The following is a 24,582-nucleotide window of genomic DNA, read 5'->3' on the forward strand; positions in this document are numbered from 1 at the left end:
AGGGTGGTTTGTTTTTTGTAGTTTTTCTAAAGCTAACACTGTTTATAATCTTGACAAATAAATTAACTGATCAATACTTGAAGACTGAGAAAAATGCAAGGTCTCCCATACAGAACCCCCAGCCACAAGAGAGATGTGGACACCCCCCCTCCCCGCAAATATTTCCTGAATAATGCATTGCATTAAAACAGACTTAAAACGCTGCTGCAATACTTTGGTTAATTAGAAACAAAGAGATTTTGTAGTCAGGTCATTCTTCTTGAGACGCTAGTTTGTGAAATTATCTAAAGACTCCTATGGCTGCATTTAAGATCCACATATATGGATTTCTAGTACAGCTCTATCCTTTTTGGACATTTGGGGTAAAACCACCAAACCACAATATATTTACAGTTATTCAGATAAAGTCCCTCACAATTTAATATTCATTACAGGTTTTATATGAAATGGAATAAACTTCTTTTTTCCCGCCACACACTGAAATATTTCTGAAGACTTCTGCATTAAATCTTACTCCTCTGTTTTTTCATGTAGCTACAGAATTTAGGAACCTCCCCAAAGAAAAAAAAAGAGAAAATCAGAAGTACAATCAAGTGCAGCCAACACTGGCTACAGAATTTGTTCAGAAGAGTGGATATTGCCTTCTGTAGCAGGACAAAAAAACAAAAAACCCACCACCAAACAAACAACACCAGCTCCCACCACCTAAACACACAACAACCTCCAACCAAAAAACCATCACCCACCCACACAGCACCCCACCACAAACCAGTAATCTTGGGCACTAGAGCATGCAAAGACTGGACGCCAGCTGGATTTAACTCCATTCACCACCACTCTCTGGGTCCGTCCCTCCAGCCAGTTTTTAACCCAGCAGAGGGTATTCCCATCCAAGCCATGGGCAGACAGTTTCTCCAGGAGGATACTGTGGGAGATACATTTGGGGTAAAACCACCAAACCACAATATATTTACAGTTATTCAGATAAAGTCCCTCACAATTTAATATTCATTACAGGTTTTATATGAAATGGAATAAACTTCTTTTTTCCCGCCACACACTGAAATATTTCTGAAGACTTCTGCATTAAATCTTACTCCTCTGTTTTTTCATGTAGCTACAGAATTTAGGAACCTCCCCAAAGAAAAAAAAAGAGAAAATCAGAAGTACAATCAAGTGCAGCCAACACTGGCTACAGAATTTGTTCAGAAGAGTGGATATTGCCTTCTGTAGCAGGACATCAGTGAATTCAATAGAATTAATTCTAGAACTCTCCTAAGAGAAAGGCATACTTATAAAATATGATCACCTATATGTCTGTTTTTCAGCCAGGGCAGTAAAGGGGCTGGGGAGAGGCTTTCTGTGGCTCGCTTGGCAAGCCAGCACCAGCCAGGAACTACACTGGCAAACCATTAACCCTGCCTAGCAGACTATACTTTCTAGACAAAAGTCCTCTAAACCTCAAAAAAATTTTCAGAGGATCTCTTTAATATGCCATTTCTAATAGAAAAACATGAAGTGTACGGAAATGCTGCAGTGCAAGCTGCAGCCAGAATAAGAATGAGCTGCTCAAAGCGCCGCTCTCCACTTGTAGCTGCTTTAAATTTGCAGTGAAAATGCTGCGGCGATGAAAGACTTTCTGTAACATCCAAAGATCTATTTTAATTTTGCAGTCACTGTCGACTGCCAGCAGTCCCAATAGCTGCCTACCCAGAGCTCTGCATGCTGCCTGTACAAAACCTGTGCTCAGAGAGATTAGGTGCATTAAAATGTATCAGAACTGGTTCTGAATTATATTACACGAAGATTTAAAGCCACGTGGAGAAAAGCTGGTCAGGGTCAGACAGTATAGGACAGACAGTTCTCGACTGTTCCCTGAGCTGCTATTACGATTTTTTTAATAATCTCTAAATCCGGTAAAGGCAGCAGCTGAAGATTTTACATAAGGGAAAAAGTCTGAATTCATACAGTTCATATCTGAACCAACAAGATCAAGCTGGAAAGAATATTAATGGTTCTTCTCTTGAACACATTTCTGTGCAACTCCCAATTTTTATGGTAATAACAGTGAATCATAAAGTAAAATTCATAAAGCCCTTTCCAGCTTCCAAGTAACAATTTGTTATGGGGGACATTCAAATTCATTACGTTCCAGACATCTGTTTTTCAGTACTTATTTTGCAGAAACAATGGGGGGAATAGGAAGTTGGGCGGTGCTAGCATCTTTATGCAATCTTTAGGAGCTGAATGTTTTTAGGATTTTCCCCCTCTTCTTCCAGCTACTAGTTTAAAAAATATTCTATGCTATATTAACTTTATCTATCCGGAATATGAAATATGCTTAATATAGCTGTGATGTTACATGAACAATGTGATAAGTTTTTGGACACAGTCAGACAACACAGCACAAATTTCTGATAACATTTTTAATGAGCTATATTCTGTTTAGCTGCAGTGTAGGAAATTAATTGGAAATAAATTAACATTGCTAATTTGATGGTGTTTTACATCCAGGATGGAAAGCTTTATGTTAAGGAAGGATTACTTTGGACAAAAAGAAAAATGAGGAATGGGATTCTTGTGACTTGTTGAAGTTTAAAAATGCAGATTAAGCCATGAACGGCAGCCCTGTCTCCCAGGAGTCAGAGCAAACCCTGCTCAACCTTGTCTTCCACTCTTGAATGGTTTCCCCAATACACTTATGTTCTACCCGTTGCTAGCTGGTAAGAAAACAAAAGTCAAGAATTTATTGTGTCTGAGACAAGTCCTGTTTCATGGTCAAGAAAGAGAGGATTATTATAAAGGTAACTTTGAGTGATACACACTGCCAAAATCTGCCTTGACCCTTGGGGCAAATGCTTAAGGTCATTATTTTGACCCCTTGCATTACACTTGATTGCATTGACTACTCCAGTCAATGTTTTAGTGTTGTGGTAAAAAGTAATCCAATAAAAACCCATGAACCCAGAAGTGAATTAGTGCACAGTTTTATATCATCCACACTTGAAAAACACCATCTTCCTACTCCCCATACACTAAACCATTTTAAGATAGCTCCTTAAAGCAGTTCCCTTGTAGGACTCTTCAAGAGAGCCTCCCAAAGTCAGGCACAGGTTCACAAAATCCTGCTGAAATAAAACCCGAATTGCTGTTTTATGACATTTACAGCATAGCAGCTTGAGGAAAGACTTGCTAGTTCCCCTCAGGCCAACTCTCCCCTGTCAGAGTCAAAAGCAGAAAAAATAACCTATGAATAGAAACAAGGGCTGCCTGGATATCTCAAAAGAGATCAAGTCCCTCATCAGTAACACTACATTTTCATATAGACCTCTTCATAACTATATATAGTTATTGGTAAACTGTATTGATATTTCCTAACTGTTAAAAAAAAAAACACAAAAAACAAAGAAAAAGATAAACCCAACCACTCCTCACAAAACAACTCTCCGAGCAATTCATATCACAGCAGCATCTGTGGCCAAAGTCAGTATCAGGGTCCTGGCTCAGGATTTGCAATACCAAACTCTACCTGAAAAGACTAACAGTTCCATATTTAGCCTTTTATTTATCTGGGTAAATATACAGGATTTGAACACAGATAAGTGGCTGTAAAAAAACGGCTGATCTTGCCTGATCATTGATCAAGTACAAATCTAGAAATTAAGATTATACAATACAGAATATTAAAATACTTTTCTCCATCAAAGTGAAATTAAACAAGAAGTTAAAATACAGATATGATTTAGCTGTACATATTTTACTACTTCTTAGCTTCATCTGTACTGTTTTTGCATATCAAGCACTCCAAGTATACTCTCGGAAGAAAGCAAAGTTATAAACTTAAAACAGTTTATAACTGAGAAACAAATACCAAAAATTTTATTGAGAAACAGCAAGACTCATTTTAATCTAAGTTGCATTCTGTGTTCCTATCACGTTTCTTAAAACGTCCCAATGTCACGGTAACTAACCCAAAGCAGCGATGTGAATTTCTACGTCCTATTTACAATACACAAGGAAAGCATATTAATAATTTTCCACTGTGATTAAAACACAGAGCGTGCGTCCTTCAGTCCGTATCAATTCCCTATCCTGTTTACTTAAAAAATGTACCCCTCATGGAACTAAAAGAAAAGTGCTTTCACACTGCAGTATTACTGAATTCACTCAATTTTTCATGGATCTATCGATTGCTTTGATGCAGCCTGAGCCCAGGCAGAACGATATAGTCTTCAAATGGTCATTAGATAAAGCTCTTCGCTCTCACTTAAAAACATTTTTTTCTTTAAGATCTCAAAGCAGAAAATGCATCCCCCTGCACTGGGTAGGAAGAGCTCTGTAACATCCCTTTTCTCCCAGTGATTACTATCAGCACGTTTCCAAATATGAAGAAAACTATGGGGAGCAAAAGTCGGTGCAGGGAGGGATGAAAAGTAACAGGGCAGCAGCATCCTGCAGTAAGGGGACCTGCTCCTGGGGGGGTGCATGAAGTAAATTATGGAAAGCAAGAGTCGGTACTGGGGATTGCAAAGTAACGGCAGCAGCAGCCTGTGGCAACGGGACAGGGCTGGGAAGCTCACCCTCCCCAACCCTCCTTCCCAAGGACTTGCACTTCAAACCGAAACACAGGAGAGATTTCCCCTGTGATCGGCCGGGAACAGTAAACATCCCCCTTTTTCTTTTTTTTTTTTTTTATGCTGTTGTGCAGACAGACAAGGCCGTTGCCAGGGCACCTAACCTAAGGGGGCTGGGAGAGCTGTTTCTGAAGCAGGCATTTGTTGCTGGCTTATCATCACCAGAAAGGGAAAAAAAAAAAAAACAAACAAAAAACTACCCGAAAGAAAAAGCATTCCTCACCTTGGGCGTACAAAGACAGTCTTAATTTAGTTTCCACACAATAATGTAAACTATGAATCCCCACACTATTTTTAAAAATTGAATTATCTCACTTCAGCCAAAGGAGGCCACTGGGAACCCTGTGCAATCCCCCCTCAGCCATCCAGCTCCTCCAGCTGCTCTGCTTCCCAGGTGCTCCTTGCACCCCCCAGCACCTCTGCACTGCCCCCCAGCACAAGGATCCTTGTGTCCCCCATGCACCATGACCCTACGTCAAAAGGACCTTTCTGCATTCCTCTCCTCCTTTCTCCTGGTCAGGTCTTATTTTGTCCCCCTTCCCCATTCCTGGCTGCTCCTTTCTTTTGTGCCTCATCTTACCCACCCTTCTGTTTCCTTCATCACTGTTATTCCCTAATCCTCTTCTTACCATCATTCCACTCCTTAGTTCTGTCTCCCTCTCCCCTCCTCAGGGTTCTCCCTATCCTTGAATTTTTTCTCCTCTCCCTAGGACTCTGTCCTCCATATTTTTGTATTTCCCCTCCTCAGTTGAACCTCCCTCCCCCTTTCTGGTCTTCCTAGATGATCATCTGTTCTGCTGCAACCCAGGTCAGAAACCAGCCTTCGATTCTGCAAGTTAAAATGAGGTTCACCTGGGGGAAAAAGAGAGGATGAAACTCCTCTTACTGCAGGTAAGAAAAAAACCCCTATTTTTCAGTGCAAGTAAGAGAAGGAAATCTCAGGTTTTCCAATGTTCTGATTCATGAACATGTCAAAACAAAAGAGTGGGGTTTTTTTGGAAAATGTTTTTGTCAGATCTCGAGGTCACTTTCCTTATCAGTTTCTCTACAGTGTTTTAAGTGCTGTTGCCATTCACTTGGGAAAAACAATAGGATTCAGTGGGTCCTAATTTCCAAGGAAGGTCAATTGCACAAATGAGCATTTGACCATGGATTTGTTGCAGCAGTATTTTGTGTTGGTGTCACTTGAAAGCCCAACATGGAACTCAGACTTGAAAGCTACAGGCAGGGGTTTAACCCAGCTATCAAAGTTGCTATGTGTAGTTATTCAGCATGCAATATCCACCAGGCTATGGCCCTATAATTTGGAAATAACTTCAAATACAGCATAGAATTACAAAAAGTCGAAACATGAGTGATGGAAATGGGAAAACATGAATCCTGTAGAATTAACCTGACGAGGTTTAAAAACAAAAAAAGAAACAGAAAACAAACGTCCCATCACAAATGAAGTTTGTGGTGACTTTAGAATTAGATTCTTTTCAGAGTCACTGTGTGTAAGAAGGCTATTTCCAAACATTAATATTCATTGAAAAAACTTGCTGTGTTTTGCTTACTACAGAACTGAAACTACTACATAATGAAACTTGAGCAGCAGGCAAAAAAGCAAACAACTCCCCCCTCCCCACCCCGCTCCAACCAAACAAAAAATCCCTCAGGGACAGTTAGGGGATGGGGGAAAAAAGCGTTTCTTCCATTGTCATGTAGAAGATGCATTGAGAGTTAATCACAGACCATAGATTACCTCCCCTCCTCTACCTTTTCATTAAGCAGCTGTCTTCATCTTGTGCATTCTGCTAGTAGTTAGGATAAGGATGAATAATTCCCTTAGCTCTCTTCCTCCCCAGATTAAATAATTTACAAGTTTGAAAAAGAGCCTCCAGTTCGCCGTGTATTCCTCAACAGACAGGAGAGGAATTCTTTCAGTACTTTTTTTAAAAAAACGATATTATCCTTCAGGCAGTGGAAGGAGCTCATGGAGCGCTCCTTGCCCCTAGACAGTACTGCAGGCAGTCTCTCCTTTCCTATCGCTCCCCTGGGCACCTGACTGTCACTGGTAGATATATGCCCAAAATTTAGATTAACCATTGCTGTTCACTTACATGCAGCAATAAACGGTCACCTACTGCTGGCAAAAGAAAATTGCAAAATCAGGAGCTGCTGTAACAAAGGTTTAAACTTTTGGCAGGGTTCAGTTGCAATACAAGCCTTGATGACAATTATTTGTTGTCTGGATAACAGCATAATCTGGGCTTCTTCCACCAGGGCCAGAGAAATGGGTCAATTCACAGAATCACAGAATGATATAGCGTTGGAAGGGACCTCTAGAGATCACCTAGTCCAACCCCCTTGCCAAAGCAGGTCCACCTAGAACAGGTTGCACAGGATGGCATCCAGGCAGGTTTTGAATATCTCCAGAGATGGAGACTCTACCACCTCTCTGGGCAGCCTGTTCCAGTGCTCTGCCACCCTCAAAGTAAAGATGTCCCTCCTCATGTTTAGATGGGACTTCTTACGTTCAAGTTTGTGCCCATTTCCTCTTGTCCTGTCACTGGGCACCACGGAAGAAAGACTGGCCACATCCTCTTGACACCCACCCTTTAAGTATTTATAGGTGTTTATCAGAGCCCCCCTCAGTCTTCTCTTCTCCAGACTAAAAAGACCCAAGTTCGGAGAAGAGGACTAATACATCTCCTCAAAGGAACAGTTTAATACACCAGTGAACTCCATTAAACAACCTTTGGCACCCTAATCCTTCTTCCAGATTTTCAATCCTCTTCCAAATGGACAGGCTACCTCGCCACGTAATAACAAATCAGAAAAATAACAGTGAGCAAACAAACATGAACTTACAAACTGGAAGCAGCTTCTGACGCTGGGCTCGATATTGCTGCCCCCGAAGGAGGCCACTTCCCCCAGCTGCCGAGGGATCTGGATGGAGTCGTGCAGCAGGAGCCCCAGCCGGCGCTGGTCACAGAAGCCAGTGGAGCTGGCCACTTGCTTGAACAGGTCTGGAGGAAGGGAAAGGACACCTGTGCTAAAGCATCACACCAGGATATGGCAAATAGCACAAAAGTTTGTGCAGTCAACAGCCTCGGCGGACATGAACACAAATACATCTTCAGTTTGGCTGCTTCTCATCCCATAAAAATGGTTGTTTTTTTTTTTTTTTTCCCATTAAATAAGCAGTCTAGTGATATTTTTTAATAGCATTATTGGCTTGTACCTTGGGAAGGAAGGCCATTATAACACAGCACCTGTGGCATTACTGATAATAGCAGCTGTGATTCTATTACACAGCTAACTAAACAGCACGGCCTCCGAGCCACAGCAACATAAATGTTTTAAAAATACTGTTTAACAGTAGAATAATCTCATACAACATACAAGTCTTGCAATCAACATAGGACTCAGAGAATTAATTTCTTTTTCAGTTGAGTTGAACTGAAAAACAAGACCTCCCTAACTTTGATATATCATAATCTTTTACTTCAAGTATTTCTAAAAATGAAAGAAAAGCATTACAGTATGACAGAACGTGCCATCCACCAGGAATGTTAAAATCATATTAAGTTTTCATTTTTGAAGTGAAATATCACTTGAAGCCATGTTCTGTTCCTGCATCACTCTAGGAAAGAATGCTTACAGGACAGAATTACTATCCCTTACAAGCTCAATTGAAATGGGTGGGAATTAGTTACACTGCACATACATTGAGGAGGTTTTAGAGTTCGTAATGATAATAAAAAAGCAGGTTAGCATTAACTGAAATATTTATTTGCTAATATTCCTGTTGAAAACACATGACCTGAATAAATTCTCCTTACTATTCAGAGAGTTGAAAAAAAAAAAAAAAAAAAAATCACCCCCAAAAGAGACAGAGAGACAGCTAGAACAAATACCCTTTTTTTGGAGCCCTCTAAATATTTCACCTGAAACCAGGGATACAATTATAAAGGTGCTTCAGCACCACTCAAGATAACTTTCGTAACACTGCTTTAACACCTGTTTTCTTCCAAAGGAATAAAGGAAAGGATAGAGAAAGGATTACTTTTTAATTACATGAGTTTCACTCTTCCCAAGTCTCGTTTTATAATAAATAATTTGGGGATAAATCCTTCCATCAACTCTGCAAGCCTGAAGAAGCCACATAAATGAGAGAAAATAATTTAAGGGGTGCGACTCATCGCACACTTGCAGCAATACTAACAGAAATTGCACTATGACTTTGGGATGGATGGTGAAGCCAGACCACAACCTGGCAGACAATTCCTTCCTCTCCCACAAATGATTCATCTTTCAATTTCCCCATCATTAAAACATTAAGCGTTGTAGAACCTTAAAAAGGGGGTTATGTGTTACTGTGCACACACACTGCAGGACACTATAAAATAAGGATAAATATTTTCCTTTATAACGTTGATAATGCTCAATGAAATATAATTTTGAAAAACATCGGTACTCACGAATTTTCTTAAAAGACTTTTTGAATACTTTTTCACAACACATGAAACATCCAGAGATCTAAACTGTGACATTCATAGTGATTGCCCTAAAGTCTGATCCAATTATACAGTCGTGCACAGAGGCTGTTATTGGAACTGTCTGGTTTCTCTTTAACGTTCTTCAACTTTCATTAGTAGAAGAATAGAATAATAACAATTGGTAGAGAACTGCTATGGTATTGGGTCAAACCCTAAAGGTTGGTCTTTACATTAAAAAAAAATAAAATAAAAAAAATGCATGAATGAGGGATACCAGTTAATTTAACTGAATGTTACTCTTCAGAACTACTCTTATCATTAGATCTTTTCTGAATTCTAGCCTCACTAATGAACTGACTCATTAGTCAGATAAAACTAAAACTTCAAGTGGAATTTTTTCAAGTATTTCAGGATTCAGTCTATTAAAATATTCAAAATTTGCCTACCTTTAATATTTATTTAAAGATAGCAACTGTATTTAAGCATAACGTACATAATAAGATCCTGACCACATTGTGGAAAACATTTTAAAAAGATAATAAACTTCAAAATGCTGTAATGCAAGATGCCTTGTAGACATGCATTTTTGTGTATGAAGGTGTGCTAAACCAGTGGTATCCAAAGGGCGGGTGACCCAGGGGATCAGGGGATGTGCAAGACAATCCACTGGGGTGTAATAAGAAAATATTTTTTGTTCTGTTAATAAATTAAATACAGAAATTAAATAGTGTTTACTTCATCTTTATCTCTTCCTTTTTCAATTTTTGTTTACATTTTATAATGTACATAGTATATTAGTACCTGTATATAATTTATAAATAAATATACATCTATTGGAGGTGCATGCTTAAAAATTTTTTACCAATTGCAGCGCGTGATCAAAAAAGTTTGGAGACCACTGTTCTAAACTACCTAAAACCATACTGGACAAATAAAAGTACAAGGTGGAGCAAATTAACACACTTTGCATTCAGACTATCTAAAAGAATGTCTCTGTGTGCTACTTAAATATTTATGCAATAAACAGGAGGAATGAAAACAGAATATAAACATAAACTAAAACCAAAATAATTACATTGACTTACATCTATATTTATCTTCCAGGTGTGCTTTACAAAGGGACACAACACCAGTTTTGAAAGATAAGACACGGATCCTTCCCGTTCGACCCCTAATGAAAAAGAAACGTTGGCTGATGATATGATCCAGTTATGTCATAATTTGTTTACTATAATGATGTTCCCTGCAATACCATAGTCATCATAAAGGAAGTCCTACACAGAGCCATGTAGCACAGCAAACATCGGCTGGTTATTAGATAAGCTAGAAATGAGATATAAGATATGGTTGTGGCTGCACAGGCATCGCTGAATTGGACTGTGCCACTGTATCGATTCAACCAGAAATGCTCTCATTCAGAAAAAATTACCTCCTTTTTAATGACAGAAGTAAGAGTAAGGAGTCTTTACCCTACACTTACATGAAAAGGCTTCTCTGGGAACTGCTGTTATTCTCAGAGATGATGAGGTCCCCGACAGAAGAGGAAACCATCCCTTTTGCTAAAGACAATTTAACTCCACTTTAATTAGAAATGCAAAAGGCTGGGCGGACCTCATTGTTGGCTGGGGTTAAACCACGAGAGCGATGCAGCAGTCGTTTTTAGAAAGTCTTTGCCTATTCTCTGTCAGCCCTGCCCTGACTTGTTTGAGGAGGAGCCAGGCATGAAAAAGCAGCCCCTGCCAGCAGCGCGCAGCAACAGAGGCACTTGTAGGACATTCAGGTGAACGATGAAGCTTGCCTAGAAATCAGGAGGAGGCAGGCAGGCTGCAGAGCTGTGCCATTAAGGTGCAGACGGGGTGGTTTCTGAGCTCCTCCTCGCAGCCCTCAAACCTGTCCCGTGCAGTGCCAAGGGGCTGGTGCACCTCCACACCCGTCCCCATGCCGCCTGCAGTCTGCCTCCCCCTCACGCTCTCTCCTGCCTTGGGACACTATTACTTTTGCTTTTTAACGTGACTGTCATAAGAACATCTTCCTCTGCGCTGCAGGCGACGCCATGACAAACCTTCCCATCTTCTCCCAGTCACCTGGTTGAGCGCAATTTACTTCCAGTTGCTGGCTTCCCCCAAGACTTCTATTACTGATAGCACTTCCAAAATATATAACATCTATTGCAAGGGCAGACATACACAGCATAGGAAGGTAATGCCTAAACCCAACAGTTTTGAAGCAGAGCCTTATCAACAGTTTTGAAGCATCACCAGTCAGAAAACCACTGGGAGCCAGATAGATCACGTACAGGCATGCCATTGCCATGGACGGGGCTGCACTGTTCAGCAGAGGCATGTTGTCCTTTTAATGCTATGAAAGCGTTGCAGGAGCCAGTGATGCTCTTTTACCCTCACTCCTCCCCTGCAAACCTTATAAAAGGTGCAGATGGAAACTGGTGAGCAAAGCCCAATGTAGAATTTGGAACCTTTTACTAAAGAATCCTGCGTTTTTCATCACTGATAAGCATTTGTTGTTTACCTATGCTTTCCACACTCCACTCCTCTTACTCCTCTCCCTCCAATCTTTTCCAAATTAATTATCATCTGTGCCCTGAGAAACTCCTGCTGATGAACACCAGGCTCATGCAAATTATAGAGGAGAAGAATGCAGAATGATGATTTCCCTGCAAGGCATATCAAATTGAAACTTGCACAAATCATGAGTTGTTCAGTTCACTCTCCTCTCCTCCCAAGTCAAACCAATAATTTAGCATGCTACTGCAAATGAGCATGAGTGACTGATCAATTAAAACAAATCTGAAACGTGTTGGATTTGCAGAGCTGTGCCCATAATTAGATCAGTCATTGACTGTGAATTTGATTAATATCTTTACAAATGACAGTTTTCAATTATAAGAAAAGTAAAGATTCAGTACATTTAATCAAATGTCTCCAGTACTGCTATGCACTTCGGTTGATCTTTGCCTATTAAGTTTACAATGAAAACTAAACACATGTAACCCCAAGGTCACCTCTCTTACCAGTGTAATTCCAACCTGAATTTCAGCAAAATAGCTACGAGCTTTCCTCACACATAAAACCCCTCTCTGTTTCATTGTGTTCTGCAATACACAGTTCTCTAGCATACGTACGGAATTGCCTGGAGGCAACCAATTATAATTTCTAATGTTGTACTTTCAGCACACTGCAACATAAAGAAAACTAGACTGGACACGGCAAATCAAAACCGGATGGTCCAGCTTAGCAGCAGCCTGTGGAATGACCTTTCTTTCCCTCTTTGCCTCTAACGTGGCTCATCTGGATTAACATCCATTCCAAATCTGTTTTTGTTTTTCACTAACCAGGTATCTTCATTTATACGTTATTTATAGTCGATGATAATTAAGAAGTGGGTTGGAGTTCTGTGGAAGTTAAAGCAGATTAAAGAAATAAAACCTGGCTCTTCAATTAATATAGCTCCATTCCCTACAACCAGTTGACTACATTAAAATATCATGTAATCTGGGTAATCCACTTCACAGGATATTGCAGCTGCTGCAGAGGATGTTATAAGCAACTGGCTTATCGGAGGTGATCCTGCAGGAAGAGGCTCTGTACAAATCTGTACTTTTTTTTTTTGGTAGGTGATCATCAACACTTCAGTGTTGTGATAAAGGGTGGATGGAAGAACAATGTTATGGCAATTCACTTCAGTATGGTTCAAAATGTCAATGGAAATACAATAATTGACCCATGTCCTTCCATTTCTATACATAAATGTTTATTCTGCCACAGTAATGAGTGTGTCTCGCTGAAGGTGGCTGATAAGAACCTTAAAAAAACAAATGAAAAATTTCCACTGACTTTTTTTTTTTTTTCACTAAATTCATCAAATACAAAAATAATGGCTGATTCTAAAATTACATTCCAAACATGTGTTGGAATTTATCTATGCATTATGAGCAACATCATTAACCCACTCAATAGAAATACGCATAAATATTCTTAAGGTAAATTTACTCTGTTGTATTTATACTTATAGGTACACATTTGTAAATTTACTCTGTTGTATTTATACTTATAGGTACACATTTGAAAATTAAATTTTAGATGAAGTATTCCTCAAATCTCCTGAATTTTAAGGGTTGTAAGCACACTAGATTAGAGATGAACCTCTTCTATATTTGGACAAGAATTATAGATTGAAAGCTATAGAAAATGGACAGCTCTGAAAAGGTTTAACATGCAGAAGTACAGACACAGGCAACAGTTTATATAATAGTGTTCATACTGTTGCTTCTTGATAATTCTCTTGAATTCCTTTATCTAAATAAATTTTAAAAGCCATGCAAAGGCGTGACCTACTGAGGACATGCAGTTTCAGAATTGCTCTGAACACAGAAATCTGTTTATAAAAATCTGTTTTCCAGTGCTCCTATTGTTTAGTTTAATAGAGCTAGGATTTCAAGCCTAACCAAGGGCTGTACTGATTCAGCGAAACACGGACATTAAACCATTAGGTTTACTAACCTTCAGCTTTAACTACTGTTTTTTTCCAGTTTCAAGCCATTCATTTTATAATGAGGCAGACAGCTCGTTACCCCTTTCCCCTTCCCCTTGTTCTGTTGGGAAGCTCCTGAGCACCCCGCGTTCAGAGCACCCATACATACGTGTCGTAGACATTCAGCAGCCAGTTGAGGCACATGTCCACGCAGAGAGGAACGTTGACCAGGTTATTGTGCTCTTGTTCCAGTCGATCATAAATGGTGGTCAAGCAGTTAATGATCTGCAGAATATCCATTGGCTGGTCATTTTGTTTGAGGTTGTGCTGGTCCAAGGCATCACATGCAGCAGACAGACTCAGGAGATCCACTGTTGAAGTAAATAAATAAAAAAAAATCCACAATAAAGTTTAAAGAGAAACAGTCATTGTATTAACCATACCCCAAAAATAAATACAGCAATTTATTTGGCTTACATGCCTGGCCAGAGGACATTTTATGACCTCTGAAAGTCAAGAGCAAGACTGGTTTCAAGACTCCTACAGGTGCCCTGTTTATTCAGCTGCAGTCTTAGACAGCAGTGTCCATAAAACTGAAATCCATTTAATTTTTAGCTGTAAAGTACCTATTATGTTACTGGATCCTATGGAAATATTACATGTAAATTATTATATAAGTGAAAATTGCATATTTCATGTTGCTACAGGTAGGCTACTATTCAACTACTGCATTCACCAAATATGCTCTAAATATAGTACACGTCATCAGCTTTCCTGAGACCTGCCATCCATTTTTTACAGAAGTCAAGCGATCTTAACTGAACCAAACTCCACAAGAAATACTGAACGGGGATTAACCTCTCTGTTACTTTTCCTCGGTAAGAACAGGGGAAAAGAAGGTTCCAGAAATGTTAAATGCCCTATTTCATGGAATCACAGAATCATTTAAGTTGGAAAGGACCTTTAAGATCAAGTCTAACGGTTAACCTAACACTGTCAAATCCAACACTAAACCATGTCCCTAAGCATCATATCTACACGGCTTTTAAATACCTCCAGGGACAGTGACACAACCATTTCCCTAGCCGGCCTATTCCAGTGCTTGATAACTCTTTCATTGAAGAAATTTTTCCTAATATTCAATTTAAACCTCCCCTGGTGCAACTTGAGGCCATTTCCTCTTGTCCTATTGCCTGTTACTTGGGAGAAGAGATTGACCCCCATGTTGTGACACCCTCCTTTCAGGTAGTTGTAGAGAGCAATACGGTCTCCCCTCAGCCTCCTTTTCTCCAGGCTAAACAACCCCCCATTCCCTCAGCCGCTCCTCATAAGACTTGAGCTCTAGACCTTTCACCAGCTTAGTTGCCCTTTGCACACACTCCAGCACCTCAATGTCTTTCTTGTTGTGAAGGGCCCAAAACTGGACACAGTACTCAAACTGGAGCCTCACCAGTGCTGAATACAGGGGGACAACTACTTCTCTATTCCTGCTGGCCACACTATTCCTGATACAAGTCATTGGCCTTCTTGGCCACCTGGGCACACTGCTGGCTCGTATTCAGCCAGCTGTTGACCAACACTCCCATGTTCTTTTCCTCCAGGTGGGTTTCCACCCAAGCCTGTAGCATTGCATAGAGTTGTTGTGACCTAAGTGGGTCACAAACACATATTAACACCAACAGCAGCATCACACTCCGGGGGACAACAGATCAGAGTTATGGGATGTTGGTTTACAAAGTAAAACAGTAATAAGAAAAAAATAAATCAGAAAAATGAGACTATTGATGCAGATCTTCCTGCTGCCACATGTAATTCCTTGCATTTGTAATTCCTTGCATTGAATTTCCAGGGTGTGAGCAAAGGGGATATTAAAGCCCAGATGCTTTTAATCCTGCTCATGCCATGAGCAGTCACAAAGCGCAGCACCATTCAACATGACTTGAGGGAGTAGGATTTGGCCCAAAGTGAACTATCCAAACTTATCCAGGAAATCCATCACAAAACTGGGAAACGAACTTACCCAACTGTGAGACCATTTCTTCTCTGATTGGAACAAAAATGTGTTTTATTGAGTCCTGGTAAGGACACAGCTCAGTAATGTCAAAGAAAATGTACAGAGGCTAAATGCAGAACCCCATGCAGGATTTTTTTTAAGAACTTCATCCAGCTTAAGGACACATTTGCCAAATTCTCACTTGAGTATCCTATTTTATCAAGGATGAAGCTGACCCTTTGATGTCCTAGTGGAGCTGAAAAAGACTTTAGCTGCACACAGGGCTGCTTGGTAAAGCTGCATGGACAGCACGCTGGGATTTCATAATTGCCAAAAGAATTTCAGGAGTATAAATTTCATTGGAAATCAATAGGGACTTCTGCTACTAAATCCCTTAAGCACTTCCGAACATCTGCTACTAAATCCCTTAAGCACTTCCGAAAATTTCATCCTGTGAGCCTCACACACCCAGTGCTAGAGTAAGTAAGGAAAGCTTGGAATGCTATCCCCATTATTATAACAAGAAATTAACCTTTACATCGGTGACTTTGTGCAGAGTTTTATTGGAATTTTCCTTTTTTCTCATTAGCATATAGATATTTATTAAAAGAAAATATTTTGGAATATTACATTTAACCTACTAGCACATAAAATATAGCTATTCTAAGGTCAGTGTTATCCTGCTAAAGCAGATTTATCCAACCCATTCCTAAGAGTCTCAGAAAGAAGCTTTTCTTCCAATAATTTTTTTGTCAAATTGGAAATAGAGCACTGCCTTCACAACACCTTTAACTCTGAGCTTCAGGCTGAACTCTCAGTTCCTTTGAGACTATGAATCAACGGTAATTAAATGAACCCCTCAGGCATCTGAGTGGCAGCTTAATTATACATGCAGCTACTGCTAAACATGGGTCACTCCACTTTGTGAAAGCTTTTCCCACTAATAAGCAGCAACTTCTGAAAAGGCTTTCACCCTGCTCTTCATCAACCTCATGTCCTATCTTGAAATGAATAACACATGTTCATCTTATAACAAGCAAAAAGTGCTCGCCACCCCACTCTGCTTCAGGGAACTTCTTTTTATGGGAAAAAGAGTGGCTCTGGCCTTCGCCACATTAAGCTCCTCCTGCACCTTTCCCACCAAGACGAAGAAGGGTAGGAGGAAAGGGGGACCCTCTCTCAGAACCAGGAATTGCATATTTCATTCCTGAAAGCAAATGGGGAGGTTCCATGAATGACAGACTTTCAAAAGACAAGCCCCAGCAGTCATATATATTGAAGAGTTTTATATTCATAGGTATTCAGTAATTCGCAAAGCTTTAATTGAATAAATCAAACCACTTTAAGCTTTGTACTTTTTCTGAGTTCTCTGACACTCTTTTGTTCCTTCCTCTTTAAAATTCCCAAACTGACTCCAAAATCTGTTTGAGCAGTAGCTTCTAGCTTATTTTGAAATCTAAGTCATCTATATAAATATTTCTCTGGCCTCTACAGCAAGAGAAAAAATGTTAGGATGTTTGTAACTAGACACCAACCTGTGGCCAGATTGCAGAAAAAGTATAGAAAATGATCTGGAATAACTAAGCCACTGGAGGACCAAAGTGACAATTAACAGGCAGGAGAAAGTCTGCTGTGAAGGTCACATACTGAACTTGGAAAAAACTCAACATATGGCTGGTGATAAAACGTATAAATGGTGTTCCCAGAATGCAACATCATCTCCTCTGTAACCTGCTGCTGTTGGCTGATACATTAAAAAAAATGTATTTAATCTAGCCTGTAAAAAATGAAAGGAAAAAAGCACCCTAACAGAAGTTTCTGAATACTTCCTTTTGCTGCGTCTCCAAGAAAAGTGTGTGAATACATCTCATTTCATTGACACCACAACGTTCGGATGTGGTTTGCACTTAAAGATCAGATCTTTTAAAAGTAGCAAACCAAGAAAGTCAACATGCTTTGATGCAATTATCAAAGGAAACCATACATTTAATAAAAAACAGTGCAATAGTTACACCTGGCATGCCCACAATAATTTTTAAGGCTGGGACAATAGAGCCATACACTAGATATTTCTAAGGTAACAGAATACACAAGCATTTATTTGTTAAGAATTATCATTTTCCGTAGGGTTCTTTAGGTTTAACATCCTAGCACCTTAGTGTTCACTGGGCTGATCTGCAAACTGAAAAGAAGTAAGTCTAAGAATAGTTCATTTTTTAAAGCGTTTCTATTCTTGCCACTGAGGCATAGGCTGTACCTCCACTTCTGCAGGCCTTCTATTGTGCACACATCTTTATAAGTGCTCCTCAGTAGACATCACTGCTCTGCTTTTTATAAAGTTTGCAGAAAATGTTATATATATACACCCACATATATATATATATGCGTGTATATATATATATAAACTCATGAAATTTTAACACTGAAATAAAAAGAGCAAGCTGAAAGCAGAACCCACAGCAGGTGGAATTTAGGGATTTTTGGCTATGTGTAGAAGCCCTGAAACCCAGCAATGTGCTCTATTTTTACTAGTGCCAAACTGCAGAAAAAGAATTTTCTAATGAGTTGGGGTTTTTTGGAAAAAATCTAATTAAACTGACTTCACAAGTGACATTGAAATCACAGAATACACAAATAAAATGATGGAGTCTCCAAGCAAAAAATATTTGTAAGAACAAAGACTGCTAACCAAATTCCTTAAATACTTTTCCTTAGATACAAGTATGAAGAATGCGCTAAAGTAATCACTCTAAGTGCCACTGCATGTCTCTGAAAACATCCATTCTCAGAAAATCTACCTAAGTATAACCTCAAGAGATGAACTGACTTTAGGGCATAACTACAATTCCCCACTGTAATGACCAAGATGAGTCTACAAACATTTAGTGGTAGGCATCAGGGTAATACAGATAAAAAAGGACGCAAAGTTTTGCACTTTCAGCCATAAAAACCTGTTGCAAATTACACTTACGCACTGCCAGCTAGAGAAACTTGTAATTCCAAATATTTTATTTCCTTATGTCAGTGCTGCACTGATTGTGGATACCCTTCACTGCCTATCACTCTGATTTCTTTACACTACCTTTCCATGATGAGTGTGGCAGGAGTGCTGTGCCATGGAAAGATGTTTGTATTTCTGATCATCAAAATTCATTGTCACTGCATTAATGTTGAAACCTTTAATCACGTTACAAGAATTTTCACTTATTGTTTGTTTGTCTTTTTCTTTTTCTGTTTTAGTTTTTCATACATTCAGAAATTAAATCTGTTCACTAGTGGAATTCACCCATGCTTATAAGCCTAAAAGTAAACATGCTCAAAAATATCAAGGTTTGACACAGTTCCAGAAAGCATGTGAGCACAAATCCAAACCTGAGGTAAATCAACAGTTGAGACATTTGCAACTGTGTCAGAAACTTAACCCTGTAATTAAATGCCAAATGGTGAACGTTAAAGTATTTTAATAACCTCCCAAACTGTACCACCTAATAAACTGCTTGCTTTGGCAACTGATTGGCCTACCGAGAAAACTACAAGCAAATTATTTAGCTATCAGGTTACAATAAACTGAAAAGGAAACATAACTCTAGTGACAAGTAGAATACCATGCACCAGTTGAGAGAATTAAAATGTTAGAACACGCACATCACAAACATATGGCTGATGAGAGACTGCTGAACATAACCAAAAGCTGGGGGAAAAATGAAGCTAAATGTTTACTGTGATGATCTCATTTAAAGGCAACAGCCCCTCAGGGTTCGAGCTTCAACTTAATAAGCCATTAACAACTCCAGCTCTGGAGCGATTACTTCACCCAAATTCTCACCGTTCCCAATACACTCCAATCCTGTTCCTTTGGTGTTGAGATGTAAAGTTGTGGCTGACGCAGGATGTGACTCCAGTAATGAGCACAGTGAAAATACCCAGCTAAGGAGTATGAAGATAAGAAATATGTAGGAGATGTCAGTTTTGTGTCTGATCCGCTGCTCTGTCTTGCAAGGGACAGATCTGCAGACCAGCTAGCACTTTGGTTTTTGTAAGGAACGTGCAAACTGGTGGCAGCAGAAGACCCTTCAGGTGGGAGGTTTCCATGCACCAGGCAGATCTTGGGGTACGCATGGGGGTGTTTTTCTGCTTCTGAAAGTCGTGAATAAACTTATGCATTGGTAATAAAGTCCTCCCGGGAGCAGGCGAGGCACAGGCACATACTTACAGCAGAGGGCTTTCTGCAGTCTGCGGAGTTTCATGGCAGTCCTGTACGCCGAGAACCTGACGTTGTTCAGGTCAGCTGTAGGGGGGGAAATATTAAAATAAAAGATTAGCTTTACGCCTTAGAAATAACCAGACTCACAAAGACATTGTTGAGCTGAACTAGGTTATACTCATTGGTTAAAAGAACAGAGGGAAAACAAAAAAAGTACGTTAGAAACTCTACTTCACTGAGCAAAAGCCCTCAAACCTCGACAAGCAATCATCCAAAAGAAAAATGACTGAGTCCTGAAGTATTACTTCCTTTCCTTCAAAGGCACTGAACCTAAGAGCACTTGAAAGGACAACATCAGTGACTGCAGCAGTGTTGTTTGAAAACACCGCAGCCTTTCACACCAAAGGCGCTGTGAGAGAGATAAGAACCTGAAACTCTGCCTTGTCTGCCCGATGCACCAGGCAGGCTGCGAGCAGGCAGCCCTCAGAGAAGAGCTCTGCCCAGGGAAAAGCAGGCGACTCTCAGCTACTGCAGAAAAAAACACTTAAAAAAAAAAAAAAAAACCAACAATGAAACATTTGTACTTTCTGCAGCCCTGAGCCGCAGAGCCTTCCTGGTGAGAAGCCGGCTCACCCAGCCAGGTGAGTTCCCAGGTTCCCACCTCCAAACCAGTGGGGTTCTGGTAGGCTGTGGCACCTACCCTCTGAATAGTTTAACCACAGCTTGCAAAAACCTCCCAGGACACTGCAGGGACAACGTGGGCCACCCATCAAACCACTCACACCACACCAGAACTTCTAGAAGCCTCTCAGCCCTCAGGAGGCTCAATACCAGCTACTTGTACATTATTCAGCACTAAATTCTGACTATCTCCACAGCAAGTGGTCTGTAGTCTAGGAAGCGAACACTAGACAAAACTGAAAAGAAAGTACAGGTTGTCTTGGACCAAATCTGGCCAGGAAACTGCATTTGCATCTTTCTCTTCCATGAAACCAGAACAAGGAAGATGCACTTATTCTAATCTTGTCCCTGGCTTTGCTGAGGGTGGCCTTGGCCAAACCCCATTTGTAAGAATGAATATAAAATTCGCTGAAAGTGAGGTTGTGAAACTACTGTGGCTGAATTCCTCCCATTGGCACCAGTACATTGGTTAACTCGTAATTTACAACCAGATCTGGCATTACCAAGACTACATCACACATTGCAGTATTTAGAATCAGACTCAGGATGCAGAAGTAAGTGTGCAAATTCAGCAAAGGGCTTTTGTTTATATGAGTAGGTCAACAGACACCCAAGCTAATTGTGTGCAGCTTCAAGCTGGTACCTCCATCAACCCCAGGTAAGCCATCAAGGTTGTTGTTTTGGGGGCAAGTCAATGAATGGATGCTGTTTCCCAAGTGGCACTGCCAGCTCCTGCCAGGGATGCTACAGAGTGGCTGCACGGGGAACTGAGGAGCGGCAGGGAGTGGGACGGGGATGCTCGTGTGCCAAAGCACCATCACCTCCAACACTGACAAAACACGCTGTTGCTGGCATACTCCTGGGCCTGTCACATACCCAACTAACGCCTGGGCACAGACACTCCTGGGCATTTGAGCCCGTCTAGGGACCTTTCCCAATAGATCAGTTACCATCTTGCAATTTAAGGGTTTTCTAGCACAGAAATGGACTGTTTGTGCCAGCCAGTTTCAGCACCTGGCAACACCACAGAATGCATTTCATTGACTCATGAAACCCACAGGGGCCTCAGGGGTTAATGATGGGAAAGTGTTTGGAAAGTCTAAACTAGGATGTAACTACAAAAATAACATAAAAAAATACATTGGCTTAGAATAGAGGTCCATTTAGCCCAACAAGCTGCCTCTGAGCCTGGCAGACTCTTAGAGAAATAGTATGATGAAAAACAGAGTAAATACAACACAGTTTCTTGCTGGCATAGGTGCTGAGGTGCTATAAAGCTGTTTGCAATGTGGTAGCTTGGGTACAACTATCCCAGTATCGTTTACAATGCTGTACAGGTATAGGTAGCAGAGGGAATACAGTCTCAATTCTATTAATTTTAATTAAGCTGTTCTGAAAGACTAATTTGAGGTTTGATAATTCAGTACTTTTGTATACCTTATTAAAAGCCGTGGAACGTTTCTGAAAAATGTCTTGCAGCACAACTGAAAGTTTCAGCTTTGTATATAAATTATTTTCTTTGCATAGTTCCATACACCTTTTTAATGGGCAGTTCTCCTGTGTATTGTTCTCTCACAATCACCCTGACAAGTCCAGAAGCCTTAATGTGGTGTGGAATACAGTGAGCAATTTAAATGAAGTGTCTAAATTTGTCTTGAAGGGAAATTAATAAAGCAGTCTCTCACAAACACTCTGCAACTTCAGTTACATTTTGTACTCTTGTTGTAAATCTGCACTTGTGTTCTGGAAAAGAATATACACTATATTATGGCTAGCTTTTGATAAAATGAAGCAGCCTTCCCTAAACTTCCCCTGAGTATTCTGAAAAAAAGCTTCTCTACTTATTATTTACATTTTAAGAAATATTAGTATATATACATGCATATTTCAGGCCTTGATAGAGGCAAAAAGTACCATCCATTAAGATACTTAATCCTGAAAGCGCTGTAGCTTACATCTATTTTCCTGGATATGTAATACACGCCAAATTTGTTATCAACCTTAATGACATTGCTGCCAAGAAGCACCTGCTGCAAAAGATCAACAAGCAGGTTTTGGAGCCCTCACCTCAGGTTTTGGGGAAAGTAGCAGCAATATCTGCTTTTGGCTCTACGTGCTGAGGCCACGTGCAGCCACCCCATGCCTCTGCCTCCCACCTTGGTTCCTGTTATCAGTATTAGCCCATGCCCAGTTACTCTCCCTGCGTCAACAGCTCACCTCTCGTCTTCGTCACGCCGCTAACTCCATGCTCCTGATGGATGGCTCCCTTACCAGGTGGTGACAGTCATTTGTGGTTGCTGGATCTTAACGATTTAGCTTCCCCCCCCACCCCAACCTACTCCCATGAAACTGCCGGTGGCATCTTTCCTCCCCTGGAGCTACTGCTACAAAAGAACGTGTTGTTCTGTGGAGGAAGGAGGGGAGCCCAGGCCTCTCCTAATTGGGTTCAAATTATTCCCCTTGCCGATATATGACTCTATTTAAATGAACCGTAGAACACAAGATTGTCAGGGAATGAGACTCGGTCACTGGGCTGGGGAGCGTTGGAGGTAACATCACCATGAAATGTAGAAGGAGGAAACTTTGGGTGAGGCAGCAGACAGCACTGCCTGGCCACGAGCCAGCTGCTGCTGCCGGGAACATGTGGAGGAGGGAAGGAGGAGGCAAAAGCAGCAGAAACCTTCCTATAGAAACGTATGGAAACCCCACTAGTTCCTCCATCCCTGTGGTGTTTTGCTTTTTTTTTCCCCCCGTCCTGAGGAAAAAACACCTGATGCTTCCTCCACTTCCAAACAGCCACTAAAAGAGGAAGGTCCCACTAAGCCTTGACTCCAAAGCTTTTATCACCTCAGGATGTCAGAGAGCTCAGAATACCATGCAAGTTTTTCTCCAGCCTTTCCTCCCATTCCTAGAAATTATTCACCATCTCACCACCCAAATGAGGTAATCAGAGGGCTGAAAAGCCTTTGGAGTATATAAGACTTTTGCAGATTGTTTAATGATACTCCCAGCCCTCATTCAGAAGGTAACTTCCAAGCTTTGATCAAAAAATGTAAACACTCAAGAACATAATGTGTTTATGGTCTGAAACGACAATGTAGTGGAAGAGGTCACCTGGTCCCTGGAAAGAAAGAGACTGCAGAAAAGATCACACAGGAGTACTTGGTAACACTCATGGTGACATCCCAGGGCAAATAGAAATCGTGGTTCTCCCAATACTCAGCCATGAACAACTGCTCTGTTTAAGAAGACAGTAATTTTTCTAGGGCAGAAGATCTCAGATCATGTTACAAGAGACCCATAAGATGGGGCAGGTGCTTACAGGGGGTGCCTTTGCAGCAATCAACAGTTCTCACCAACATAGCAGTAAGATCTCTCCATGGTCTTCCTAAGCTTCTCCCATAGCCCTCCCGCCGTCATCACAAAAGAAGTTCAAAGTGCTAAAGCATCAACTGCTTTCAGAAATTAGGAAATTTCCTTTCACTGCCGCCTTCTTTTCATTACAGACACGACAAGACAAGCACCTCCTTTTGCTCCATAGCAAACAATGTGGTAGGAAGAAGGTTTTCTAGAAAAGTGATCTCCTCCGCATCCATCATGTGCCTACAACGTATGAATATGTTCATGTTCATATTCTTATGTTCATTCATATCAATATGAATAACACTGAACAAGAACTAGTGCTTTTATTACACATGTAGCTTTAACGAACAGGACTCCAGCCTGCTCATAGGAAGAACTAAAATCAGAAATATTATGGAAAGATGATCAGATAATTAAATCCTAACCTTTCCTACATAATTCTGCACGTTGAGAGAAATCACAAAACATAAGAGCTATGTTCTTTCTCAAAAGAGCTAAGACAGCCTCTCATTAACATGTTTTCCAATGTGGGTATTGTAGGAACAGCTGTAATTACACATAACAGATCCTTTTGACAGTGGACTATCAAGTTAAAATCCACTCACTTGTGAATTGGTCAATAATTTGTATCACAAAATGTGAACCACCTAATGTTCTAAGTTGTTTTTTTTTTTAATCCTCCCGTGCTAAATTCCAGATTTTACATTGGGATATGGGTATTATTGCAAGAGGAAA

The 24,582-nt window shown here is 40.4% G+C and overlaps 1 protein-coding gene across 9 annotated transcripts in view; it reads right to left on the reverse strand.

Moving 5' to 3' along the window:
* The window catches only part of DMD (dystrophin), a 1,195,780-nt gene that overhangs the window by 71,959 nt on the left and 1,099,239 nt on the right, over nucleotides 1-24,582 (reverse strand). For all 9 annotated transcript variants that reach the window (XM_014954058.1, XM_014954055.1, XM_014954053.1 and 6 more), the window contains 4 exons: nucleotides 19,813-19,887; nucleotides 13,776-13,977; nucleotides 10,204-10,289; nucleotides 7,488-7,645 (listed from right to left, as the gene is read on the reverse strand). In XM_014954058.1, coding sequence (XP_014809544.1) covers nucleotides 7,488-7,645; nucleotides 10,204-10,289; nucleotides 13,776-13,977; nucleotides 19,813-19,887 — 521 coding nt within the window. The remainder of the gene's footprint in view (nucleotides 1-7,487; nucleotides 7,646-10,203; nucleotides 10,290-13,775; nucleotides 13,978-19,812; nucleotides 19,888-24,582) is intronic.

The sequence above is a fragment of the Calidris pugnax genome, unplaced genomic scaffold, assembly GCF_001431845.1.
Source record: "Calidris pugnax isolate Ruff unplaced genomic scaffold, ASM143184v1 scaffold246, whole genome shotgun sequence".
NCBI classification, from domain to species: domain Eukaryota; kingdom Metazoa; phylum Chordata; class Aves; order Charadriiformes; family Scolopacidae; genus Calidris; species Calidris pugnax.